Source organism: Netta rufina, assembly GCF_964035555.1.
Source record: "Netta rufina genome assembly, chromosome: 5".
NCBI classification, from domain to species: domain Eukaryota; kingdom Metazoa; phylum Chordata; class Aves; order Anseriformes; family Anatidae; genus Netta; species Netta rufina.
Genome location: NC_140128.1, coordinates 27,925,827 through 27,938,885, shown reverse-complemented (window position 1 = coordinate 27,938,885; position 13,059 = coordinate 27,925,827). Strand labels below are relative to the sequence as shown.

Here is a 13,059-nt window from a genome sequence, read left to right as displayed (position 1 = left end):
AAAAGCATGGGCCAGGGCTACCACTAATTTGAGAGAGAATGGGGTGAAGCTGTGCAGAGAAGGAAAGAAAGAGAATGCTAGGAAGGACTGAAGACCAAAGGAATGCAGGAGCAGCAGATCATTAACGTATTTAGAAATACTACAAAAAGTATTTAGAAATACAGAACGCTTTGGCAAGTGTTGGTCTGGGAAGCTTCAGTATGCATCATGAAGCTGTAGATGCCTAGGGCTGATGGTGGATGTAGCCTATAGAATGAAATGGAAGAGGGATCTTGAGAGCTCAAGGGGAAGAATTAGGTTTGCGGAACAGTAAGGGTATAATCAAAGGAGACCCAAACAGATGAGACTAGAGAGTCCAGCTTGAAGGGAAGAAATGAGGAGCCCTGGGACAGCAGTGGAAAAAGCAAGGGCCTGCTTTGATTGCTGTCTCCTTATGAGCAGAGATGGTCCTGGAGAAACTCTTTCCTTACAAATTTTCTGTTTTCCAGAAAGCCACACAGATCAGCAACGTGCCTTTCTTAGATGAGTCTTCGGGCTCTGATGACGACTGTGGCTCCCATTCCAGCTTTAGGAATTCTACTGCTGGATCTGAAAACAGGAAAGCTAGCATGCCAGGCAGCCCTCGTGCAGTGAAAAGAGGTAAAGTGGGAGTCTTGCTACTGAGCAGTATGAATGCTCTCCCCCCAGATGAGGCAAGGTGTCCTGAACAGTGTCATCAGTGACAAGCAGGCAAATGCACTGCACTGGTGATGCTAACAACTTGACACAGCATACATGCAGACATCAACAGTTACTCAGTAGAAACCTGTCCTTTTAGATGGATTTTGCTGCTGGTAGTTTTCCATACAGACAATTGCTAAGTTAAGATTGTGGGAAGGATTATTTTCCAAATTAATCATACATTGAGTGAACCATCAATACCTTTTCTATGACTTCTTGTGAGCCAATATTGACACATTAAAGAAAATAGTGTGTTGTTGTTGTTGTTTCTATCACTGACTGATAATTTCTTGACCAGTAAGCAAATTTTTCCTATCTTTGAGAGGCATCAAGTAATCTGGTCCTGGCTAGGACAGTTCTCCTTGACTTCTGGGAAGGTCAAAATGGATCCTAGAGTGGTATACTCATTACAATTGGCAATCAATAAGATATAACACTAAATGTAGTTTAATTTTTGTTGTGATGCATAGGTTGATGTATGGGCAATGCCCACCAGTGGGGGAAGATTCATAAAAAGCAAAACCCACTTGCTGGTGATGGAGCCTTTGGTTTGAATGGGAGAGGCTTCAGGCTTTATAATGGATGTTTCCAGACTGAAAACACGATGTCTATGCTTTAGATAAGAAGTCTGTTGATTTTTATCACCATTTATTCAACAGCAGATTTATTTCACTGTCAGTATCCAAAACTTTCTCACTGCTTGTCTTCCTAGGAAAAAAAAAAGTCTCAAAAGTTTGATTAGTGTAATGTGAGTTTCCAAAGTCTGATCTGATGTATTCTTCCTGAGCAAAGGAGCCTTAATGGTGAACTTAAAAACATTTTCAGAGTGCTCATTATCCAGGTGCAAGTTACACCCAAGCCTACTTCTGCTTAGCTATGATTCTAATTCTTTCATTTTGAACAGGTGTTTCTATGTCCTCGCTGAGCTCTGAGAGTGACTATGCCATCCCTCCTGATGCCTACTCCTTGGATGGGGACTATTCAGAGCCAGAACACAAGCTACAGCGGACATCTTCCTATTCCACTGATGGTGGAATCTGCACTGTAAGTCTTGCTACATCAGTTGTGAGGGGGTGCAGACAGGGCCTTGGCCATGAAAGAGGAAAGCATATCTACAATATATTGAGTTCTCTGATGCAGAATGATGCTATAGCACACTGGACTGTTGGTCCGGCTGGTTTGTACGAAAAGATGCCATCTGAGGCTTCAGCAGAAGGCACAACTTCTGTTATATAGTCAGATAAAAGCACAAGCATTGAGGGCTGTATTCTTTCCTGATGACCTGTACTGTTTTCCTGTGGCCATACTCTCCTTTAATGATGGCTATACTTTTGTGACAAAACAAGTTTGGAAATTCAGAGGAAAGCAAAAGAAAGGATAGTGCCTTCTTCACATAGTGTTTGCAGCTGCTTAGAAAGTCTAGGACTTTCTTCAAATTGAGCAAAGAGCTCTGACCTTGGATGAATGCTTATCCCATCTGACAATGTAAAGAGGAACATGACAGACATACAGCAGATGTCTGAGCTCAATTTCATACTGTCATTTGCATGGAAGTGTGAGAGGTGCAAGATAACCCCACCTTGCTCTTTGCCCTCCAGGAATCCATGGAGAAATCAGGTTACTTGCTGAAAATGGGCAGTCAGGTGAAGATGTGGAAGAGACGATGGTTTGTTTTAAGAAATGGACAAATCATGTACTACAAGTCTCCGGTAAGTCACTGAGATATGTTTACTCATGTGTGAAGGCTCAGGAGGAAGGCTGGCTGCAGAATGAGTTCCAGATTGGTAGCACTGGCAGACGGGGCAGCCATGGACAAGCTTTCCCCAAAATGCCCTGTAGAGTTTTGTGTCTGACCCACAGGCTCAACCATGGATTCTGTGCTCAGGCAGTGAAGCTTTTTGTGGTGGCAGTTTCCAGGTGTTGAATGGTCGTTCACAAAGGCAGAAGTTTGACACCTACTGGTTAACTTTGTACAGATGACATAAATATGCACATTTATTTAATGCTGCAGTTAGATACTCTGAGACCCATGTAATTTCTTCCTACTGAAAGAGTTGTTGGCTTTTCTTTCCCCAGAGTGATGTTATCCGCAAACCACAGGGGCAGATGGAGCTGAATTCCTCATGCCAAATTGTCAGAGGTGAAGGGTCCCAAACATTCCAGGTAAGCATTGCTTTCTCATCCTGCAGATAACCACGCGCTTGATGGCTGGGTGATTGAGAGCTTATTTCAGGCAGAGTAGCACTGTACATCTCAATTGATAAAAGCTAACTTTATCTGGCTCCTGTATTTGTTGGCACCAGCCAGGCAGTTAGCTTTGTAAATAATGGGGAAATTATAACCAAAATACAGCTTTTTGACATTGAAAGAAATTCTCCTTTTTTTTTATTTTGTTTTAAACTGTAGCACTTTCTTTTTGCAGTTGACACTGAGAGCTTAAGATCTGTGAGAAAAGTTATTCTTAGAAGAACTAGAGCTAGAGCATACATAGGATCTCCTCTGAGACACTCCTCTCGCAAGATCTCCAGACTGATCTTGCATGTGTAATCTAGTGAAAGATGTCCCTGCCCATGGCAGGGGGTTTGACTAGATGATCTTTAAAGATCCCTTCCAACCCAAACCATTCTGTGATTCTGTCTGGAGGATATGAAGAAAAATCTAAAGCTTTGGATTGCTATTACAATTCAGTTTCCAAAGCATTAGAAGTTAGCTCATCACTGGGCTTTTAAGTCATTATTGTTAAAGAACACTGTAAAGGAGTCACTGAAGTTTCTGTCATACTCTGACTGAAAGGCACATGGCCTGGGCTGTGAGCTACCTTCTGCTTTTATGATATCGAAGTCGCTAAGGCTCAATACTCTTAAATCCAGTGTCTTGCCTCTCAAAGAGTAACGAACTATTTAAGGCAAAAAGCAATAAAATGTGAAGGATGCAAAAAGTATTTCTGCAGCCACCTTTAAGATGAAAAAATTAGCAGCAGCACTGAGAAACAAGACACTTTGAGAGAGCCGCAATACCCAAGATAGCCCATGGGAATTTGCTTCATCTCTATGAGTTCCAGATCTTTCACTTGGGCATTGAGAGTTAGCAGCTTTTTTCTTATAACAAAAAATCTCTCCTCAACCACCAAAAAATAGTCTGTATGGGATGAGACTCAGCAGCTGAAGAAAAAAATATGTAGGTATGCAGATTTATACTTCCTCACTACTTTTCCTTCCAGCTCATGACAGAGAAGAGAACCTATTTCCTGACAGCAGACTCCCCCAACATTCTGGAGGAATGGATTCATGTTCTACAGAGCATCCTTAGAGTGCAAGTGACCAGTCCTGTTGGTGTTCCTCACAGTGATGCTAAACCTACTGTGAAAGGCTGGCTTACCAAGGTAAAATACTGCTTTTGACTTTATTCAGTTTACCTCAGTATTGACAGTGTACCAGCCTCTTGGTTTGCACAGTAAACGTCAGCAATAAATTAGTATTTCAATACCCCCTAGAGAATGTGACAAGAAAGTGGCAGCAATACGACAGTATTCCTCTGCATGTCAGGGAGGAAGGTTTGTATAAATTATAAGAAATAGGACAAACAAGGCTACTGAGAGATACTGACTTTGTCAAATAGTGAGCAGTAACAGATACATAACTTAGGTAGGCTTTTCTTCAACAGAACTCACAACACTTCAGAGTTTAAACAAACAAAAACCAGGAAACTGTTACGTGTCACATTTACCTGATCTGAACTTGTTGATATAGGAGAGTTTCAAAGAAATGGCTTATATGTTCTAATAAAGCATTTATTTCCAATAACAGACTGCAAGCGTATAAAGTACAGTGGCTGGAAATTAATCTGTTTTATGCCATTTCCATACATTGTCTTCCACAAGCACCTATGTCCCATCTACTTAGATGGGATGTACCTACCTGCTTTTGGAAGTGGGGCCCTGTGTGTTTTGAGAGGAGCTTATATTTACATACAACAAATAATATATTGTAAAATAATTGAATTGAAAATAGAAATTCTAGAAAATTGTGCCAGCAGTACTGCTGATGTTAAAAAGAGTATGTATTTCTCTGTCCTCTGTATAGGTCAAGCACGGTCACTCTAAGCTGGTCTGGTGTGCACTGATTGGAAAAACTTTTTACTACTATCGAAATCATGAGGATAAGGTAATTCATTTTCCCTTCTTATTCTTGAACCCTTCATTCCCATTTCTTATGAAACTTTCTTTCCTTTTACTGCTTCTGTCTCTACCGCTTCAAAACCTTCCTTGGTTTTACTTATCCCTTTCTAATAGCCTCTTATCCATGAGAAGAATATATTATTTCTAAAATAACTAAAAAAATAAAATTACAAAAGACTCAAAAGGCAAGTGACTGCTCTTTCTGAGATCAGTATATATTTTGTTTCTCACTATCTACATTTGGCCTTATGAAAGCTTTCAAGCAGGCTGTTTTATTCAGTAGCCCGTATATTCTGCATACTGTCATGAAAAGGAGCAACAGCAACATGGAAAGAGGAAGGTCATTTAATCAGTTCTTCCATTTCTAGAAGCTTGGCCCAGTGTTCCATTATTTTGTCTAAACCCATGTTTTAGCGTATCAAGGAATACTGTGACTCATATTTGGGATTGACCTTCAGGGCTAGCACAGCAGATACCCTCTGTGCCTCAATCTGCCTCTTTATGTAATTTTAAAAGTACTTATTTTCCAGTAGAAAATAAGACCCAGGTCAGGATCCAGTAACTCAAGGTACTGAACAGTGGACCATCAGAAAATATATCCTACATTCGAAAGCCAATGATGTAAACACAACTGATAAGTATAATGAGATGAAAGCAATGATTTATGGGAAAGATCATATTTTTAATTTGCATGTTTTCATTCTGACCTGTAGATGCCCCTGCAAGAAATGTGGTAGTACCAGAGTTTTAAAGTACTTTACTTGAACAAGGAGAAGGTTCTATAGAAATGATATAAGATGTATATAAGATGTGTGTATATATATATATATACACACATATATATATCATATATGTATAAATGATATAAGATGATATATGACATAAAATGATATAACTAATAATATTATTAGTTAGGCAGTGAATTATAGTTAGTTCCTTACATTTTACAGAACTCTAATATTTTGAACTGTGTTTTCTATCCCAGTGTCCCTGTCCATATATATATATATTAACTGTACTTACCTAGCTTGCTTCCTCCTTCTAGTGTCCCTTAGGACATCTGCCTTTGCGTGAGTCCAAGGTGGAAGAAGTGGACCGTTCCTGTGACTCTGATGAAGATTATGAAGCCACTGGTGGAGGACTTCTGTCATCCCACTGCACTTTGGTGATTCACCCACAAGACCAGAGTCCCACATACTTACTTATTCGCACAAAACATGAGAAGGTAAATATGGCAGTCTTTTTGGAGAGCAAGAGTCTTTTTGGTGTCAGCCAACAAATGGGGAATATAGGCTGAAAATCTTTGTAGAAAACAAGATCCAGGTTGACCCACACTGTTTTCATCCTTATACCTAGAATACCTGGCTGTACCATCTGACAGTAGCAGCTGGTAGCAGTAATGCCACAGTGGGAACATCATATGAACAGCTCATTGGAAAACTGTTGGATGCAGAGGGAGACCCAAGTAAGTAGAAACCACAAATTGTTTTTCACGGTAGCAAAGCATAAGGAGGGATAATTTCAATCTTCCATTTTAATCCAGCCAAAGGGGAGGAAAGGGGATTCTCAGTAGAACAGCATGATGTACGGCATTTCACCCCTACTTTCCGCAGTAACAGCTTGAGAGGGTACAGGCATTGTAGTGAAGTTAGACAAATCTGTCACATTGTTATGTTGTTTATCAAAGCATCTGAATCTTCCGTAACGTAAATTAAATTTAAGAAGTGGAGCTTTAATTTTTCCTGTAATGGTCGGTCATGATTTTCCTTTTGTGGGAATCTTGATTGTACAAACACATGCTTTCTTCTGAGTGCACACACTGACACTTGCCTTCACATCTGTTCTTCTGTCCACATGCATAAACCTTCACACGTAAATCCATACTTGTCTGTTCCTCCTCATCTTTAGTATTCACTCATTTACATATGTTTGTGCACCATGTTCTCAAATGTGTCTTAACATGTGCATTTGTACTTAATACTCTTTCCTGCACATACACATTCCTACACCTGTCTGCAAACCTTACTTAGAGTAGTAATTTGTGTTAACAAAGATCCCCATGGCATGTGGGGTGCTTTGCTCCCAGGGTGCTCTACCAGTTCAGCAAGGTTCTTTTTCAACATGGGGACTGTTAGGTACCTTCTGTTTCTGACAGTGCATGTTTTTGCCTCTTTGCTGCTTCAGATTCTCCTCTATGGAAACACCCTATGTTGTGCTACAGTAAGGATGGCTTGCACACATCCCTCACCACTCTCCCATCTGAGGCTCTGCAGACTGAAGCTCTGAAACTTTTCAAGGTACTTAGAGACATTACACAGTTTTCAGCTACTTTGCTCAGTTGTTGGGGAAACAACATTGGTCATATTGTTGTTAGTCTCAAAACTTAGTGTCACCATTGGTTGCTTTAGACAGGCCTGCCGGGTCATTTAATTACAATAAAACTGTCAGACCTAAGGTGACACCCATTCTTGGAAGTTTAACTTCTCCTTGTAGGTAATCTGGAGCTAGAAGCCATGTCCCACAAAGGTTGTATGCTTTGAAGTTAGCTGTACCTTCCTCTTTCCTCTCTAAGAGCTGGACTGACAGTAGGATCCGCAGTAAGACTGGACAGTCTTAAGAAAATAAAGGCAGACGTGGAAAGCAGGAAGCATATTTTCCTGATTCTCTTGCTGATTGTGAGCTCCTCAGGCTGGGGAAGGTTAAGTAAATTTCCCAGTTGTCACAGCTGTAAAGAGGGAGGGATAATATTTTAGTATTTATTCCCACACACTGCTTTAAGGGTTATTTAGAAGAATTGTCTGTAATGTGTTTTGGAACCTGGGCTGGAAAGCACCAGAGAGGAGTCCCCGTATTAACAGCATTGATTAACTTCCCTATTTTACAGTCCTGTCAGCTGTTCATCAATGTCCCCGTGGAAGCACCCTCTGTTGATTATCATGTGTCACTTGCCCAGACAGCACTGCAGGTCTGCTTGACACATACTGAGCTGCAGAATGAAATCTACTGTCAGCTTGTTAAACAGACAAGTTGCCGACAGCCCCAGAACCACTCAGTCATTCAGGTGAAGTCCTCTTTGTCACTTCTGTTCTGTAAATACTTCCTATTTAATTCCATGTTTTTAATAATTAGCAACGAGGCTAAAGATATGCTGGAGAATCTTAATGCTTGAACCGTGTGCGACTCTATAAAAGGTCACTCACGGAAGCATTAGTCACCATCCAACATTTTGGTTATAGTGTTCTATTAAAGAAAACAGGCAAGAAGTACAGAACAAGAATGATGACCAGTTTTATGTTCACAGTGCTGGCAACTCCTGGCTTTATGTGCTCCTCTGTTCCTGCCACAACATCACTTCCTCTGGTACATCAAACAGCACTTCCAGCGCCATGCAGACCCCAGGTAAGCAGTGCAACATTTTATTTTGCTAAGCTGATTGCCTTCTGTCTCCACTACAGAAATAGATGGAAACCAATTTGTAACTCACCTGCAAAAATCAGTTGAGGGAGCGGATGGAAGGTTTCAAAAGGCATCTAGCTGTCCCCCTTCAGTCATTCACACTCATTTTGTCACTTATATTAAACTAGTTCACAAAACCAGCAGCAGAACTTTTTGCAGATGCAACTGGAGCTACCGAGGGAGTTTTTAAAATTATTTTTATTTATTTGCTGATGCAATTAATTTCTTTTATTAATAGAGTTACAGGCTAAATTTAGAATGAATTTTAGGTGATTACATTCTGCTGTCTGGTTAGTAGGCATACTGACAGTGCAGAAGTCAGGCAGAGAAAAATTCACCATAAAACATAATGAAAAACAAACCTGAAATACATTCTTTTTTTTTTTTTTTTTTTTGTTACCTCCTCAGTGTGTTACACAGGGTAACATTTTCCCCCCTACGAAAACAGTGCAAGATTATTGTGGCAGCAGTATGCTCTTTGATGTTCATGCTGTGCTCTTTGTGTGTTTCCATGGTGATCTGATCTTCAGCATGTCTGACTATGTCCTTGGCAAGGTCAGGGCTAGAGATGTCTAGTTGTCTGTTTGAACAGCCTGTACTCAGAAATAGTAAAAAGAGTGGTTTCATATCAAATATACACTTAAATACTCAGCCAGTGTATGCCTTAAAACTCATGCTAAAACTGTCCTGGTATTGAAAAGGGGATCTGTGTACTCCTTCTATCAAGTGGATTTTATTTATTATTTTCTTCATGCTGCCTCCCCTTTGCTATTTCTTCTCAGAAGTAAAGCACAGATGTGTAAAACACAGCTCCTCATGTTCAGGCTGTCTCCCCACTGCCTAAGGCAACACATAAGGGATATTCTGGCTAGTACTGGAAGCCACCTCTTCAATCTCATGCATTTACCAGCTCCCAAAATGGCCTATGCAACTCAGCAGTGGAGCTGCTGTACTACCCCTGAGGACTATTCCATTTCATAAGGATGTGCTGAGCTCTGTGAAACTGAATTAATACATCAGCTTTAAGCATTACTATGCCAACTGTCTGCCATGTTCTTAGTCCAGAAGCACCTTTATCAACAAATATCTTCAAACAGAAGCAAAGAGGAAATCTGTTTATACAATCCAGCAATGCAACTGTTTTTAGGGGTAGAAACAAACATACAGAAGTCGCAGCAAACTGCACTTATATTCACCTGTAGTTTAGATTAAATTTAGAGCAGTTACTAAATGAGACCTAGATTAACTCCTCCCATCTGGCTTTAGGAATATGCAAGTCTCTCTCCATGGAGCAGGCAAGGCTGTTTCGTGACCACTTAGATACAGATACTCTTTCCCTGCTTCACACAGTAAACGATGCTAAGATGTTTACATTGCGTATTGCCTATGATCTAGATTTAAGTAAGACCTTCATTCTAGATTTTTTTTTTTGAAAAGTGACATGGAAGTATATATCTAATGCTCCACAAGTAGGGCACTGTTCTAGCCATAAGGTGCAGGGCTCAGGATCATTTGGGGAGAATTTGGGAGCCAGAAGCAACGGCTTCTCATTGAAGCAAGATTCTCCCTTGTGAAAATTGTTCAAACATGTTACTGGGGAGGCAAGCAGCATCTTGCTACAGAGAAAAGCCAGAGCTCCCGACTTCCGTGTTGCTTGCAGGGATTTAACTGGAGATTTAATCAAGCAGAGAAATCCTGAAGGCATCTTGAATGGAGTTGTCCTCCCCACTCCTCACCTACAAAGTCTTAGCACTGTTATAAATCCTTGGGTTACATTCAATTTCAGAACTTATTCACTACATGCATTGTTAACGTTTTTCCTACAGGTGTTACTGACCTGCCTGGTTTTAGAGATGGATAAATCCTTTTGGTCAATGGAGCTCTCTCTTCACTATGTAGTAAACTAATCATATTAGTAACTGTCCCTGTACTGTATTGAACTATGAACAAATCTGAGCCTGCTTTGAATTAAAGTTGCTATTGACTGGCAGATTGGATTCATATGTGAGAACTTGTAATTTGTCTAACCATATAAATTGATAAACACAATTTATATAATCCTGTTACTGAATCTAATGCATTAAAATCTATGATTAGTTCTTATTAGGACTTGACATAATAGTAACTAATTTCCTCTGGCATGACAGTGAGGGCAAACTACTTGGTCTTGTTTCAATGGATATTATGATGGTAACAGGGTACAGAAGAGGAGGCTCCTGTACTATATCTGGTCCACTAAGAAGCAGGGAATACTCCTGTGCTTCCCAGAGGGTTTGTAGTCTACCTTAATATCACAGAAGTGTGGAGCTCGGGTTTGTTTTGTAGCTTTTCACTTGAGCTGTTAGTCTGTTGAAATGAACTAGGATATCTATATAGATATGTATCTTTGCTTGAGCAAAAAATTGAGGAGGAATGCTTTGTCACAGCACAGAAATGGATGTGAGGACAAGGCACACTTAGAGCATATGTTTGTGACTTATCTCCATCTCATTGCTTAGGAGTGAAATAGGCAAGTATGCCATCTACTGCCAGAGATCAGTGGACCGCACTGTGCAGACTGGTGAGCGAGAAGCCAAGCCCTCACGGATGGAGATTGTGTCCATCCTGCTGAGAAATCCCTACCACCACTCACTGCCCTTCAGCATCCCAGTGCACTTTATGAATGGAACCTACCAGGTGAGCCACTGCAGCTGCCTTCCTTCTGGGCACTAGAGGGCCTTAACCTGCCTCCTTCACGTGAGCAGATAGCATAATATACCATAGTGTTTATAGTGTTTATACGTATCAGACTTTTAGAGAGAGACACTATTCCTCCTCCTTGCCATTTTAGCCATTCTTCTTAATAAAATCAAAGGAATCCAGTCCCAGCCATACAAGTCAGAGGAAGAAAAGGTAGCTGGGAAGAAAGAAGAGTCATTGCAAGTGTCTTGGTGTGAGAAAGAATGTAATGTGAAAGGAGACAATATGCATGTAGTCACTTATGGTAAATTGTGAGACACCACTCTGTAGAAAACCAAGCTTCATTAGTCGTGATACTCATCAATGTCATGCTTTTTGAAAGTTATACTCAATTAGCTCCTATTGCATCGCAGGTTGTAGGTTTTGATGGCTCCTCAACAGTTGATGAATTCATCCAGCGGTTGAACCAGGAGACGGGAATGAGAAAACCATCCCACATGGGATTTTCTCTGTTCACAGATGATCCTTCTGGCAGGGATTTGGAACACTGTTTGCAGGGCAACATAAAGGTAATTTTTTTTCTTCCTTTGCTACATGTAGCATACATCTTTGAAGAGCTGCTAAATGACTACTAAATTTTTCTTAATGCAGATGAAAAAGATCAAATGCATGTGGGTCTTGCCTATCCAGATTAGTATTTAGAGATGAGATATTAATATCTTATCTCAGATCCTAGTTAAGACAAAGCACGTTCTGTTTTAATAGGTGATAAATTGGTATTTTTTTTTTAAAGGCTCTAACTCAGATTTTAGCACATATTAAAGTTTAATTTGTCTCAACCACAAAAATAAAACATGACTGAGCTAGCTAGCATGATCAGATATCACAACTAACATCAAGGGTGACACTCCTAATTGAGACAAATTTATGTTAGGCCGTGGATCTCTTGGCACGTCTGTTTAAATCTTATCTATTGGATTATTAAGTATCTTTCTCCTTGCTATCTCCAAATAACTCTGGCTTTTCTTGTTGATGAGTGTTCTTAGGGGAAAAAGCTCTACTGAGTGTGCCTTCACTTTAAAAGAGAGGAGTGCCTAGATCAAAGGAAAAGGGAAAGCGGTTAAAGTATTAATGCATCTTTCATGTGGAGATTTTTACTCAGGCTGCAGCTGGGTGACTGCCTTAAGTATGTGGACTAGTGGCTGTGAATGAGACACATCAAATTTTGGTACTAACTTGGGAGAGGAATTTGTTATACAGCATTGATGGAGAAATAGTGGCAGTGATGACTTTAAATAGACCCTGATATCTACAAGGGACATAAAAATTCACCTTTACACAGTGTAAAATTTCACATTCGGCAACACAGGGAGAAGATGCCAATAACTTTAAATTAGATGGTTTGAAGAGGAAGCTACAAGTAGCTTAAAATGATACACTTTGCTTTCATGGCCTGTTACAGATCAGATGATCTGGCGCTTTCCTGGTAACTGAACCACTGTTTGGGAGATATTAGAGTAAATGAAAGAATCTGAGACAAGCAGAAGCATTGCTTTTAGTCGTTATTAACAGGTTATTATTTACTCGCCAAGGCAATTTCAACAGCTTCTTAAGAGAAGATAGGATATCTGATTATGTATTTCATGTAGCTTCTTATGTTTACATTTTTTTTATTGAGATGCCATCGAAAGAGAACTAGGGACCTTTATGAGATCAACTGTGAAAGAACCGGAATAACCTAGAGAATCTGAATGGAACCAAAGAGTTTAACCATGTTGTTACTACGAATATGTGTGACGTATGAAGTTGGAATCTAAATCCAAATGTTCCCAGAATTTGGACATTCACACCCAAGGGCTTCGTTCAGCCAAGTATGCATACAGCTGCCATTCAGAACATATATGACTGTTTTTGGTAGGCTCAGCAGGGCACTTTTGAGGCAAAAAATCTTTCCTATTAACTATGCTTTGGTTCACATTGTGGAGGTGTTTTAGCACGAACTGGATTTTTTTCACACAAAACATGAG

General features: G+C 40.1%; 1 protein-coding gene across 1 annotated transcript in view; it reads left to right on the top strand.

Annotated features, from left to right (window-relative positions):
- The window catches only part of PLEKHH1 (pleckstrin homology, MyTH4 and FERM domain containing H1), a gene marked incomplete at its 3' end in the record, with an annotated part of 41,204 nt that overhangs the window by 20,828 nt on the left and 7,317 nt on the right, over positions 1 to 13,059 (top strand). The window contains exons 9-21 of the mRNA XM_084288355.1: positions 489 to 639; positions 1,625 to 1,764; positions 2,319 to 2,429; positions 2,797 to 2,883; positions 3,941 to 4,102; positions 4,803 to 4,883; positions 5,943 to 6,122; positions 6,254 to 6,362; positions 7,082 to 7,194; positions 7,782 to 7,958; positions 8,199 to 8,296; positions 10,852 to 11,029; positions 11,446 to 11,601. Coding sequence (XP_084144481.1) covers positions 489 to 639; positions 1,625 to 1,764; positions 2,319 to 2,429; positions 2,797 to 2,883; positions 3,941 to 4,102; positions 4,803 to 4,883; positions 5,943 to 6,122; positions 6,254 to 6,362; positions 7,082 to 7,194; positions 7,782 to 7,958; positions 8,199 to 8,296; positions 10,852 to 11,029; positions 11,446 to 11,601 — 1,743 coding nt within the window. The remainder of the gene's footprint in view (positions 1 to 488; positions 640 to 1,624; positions 1,765 to 2,318; positions 2,430 to 2,796; positions 2,884 to 3,940; positions 4,103 to 4,802; positions 4,884 to 5,942; positions 6,123 to 6,253; positions 6,363 to 7,081; positions 7,195 to 7,781; positions 7,959 to 8,198; positions 8,297 to 10,851; positions 11,030 to 11,445; positions 11,602 to 13,059) is intronic.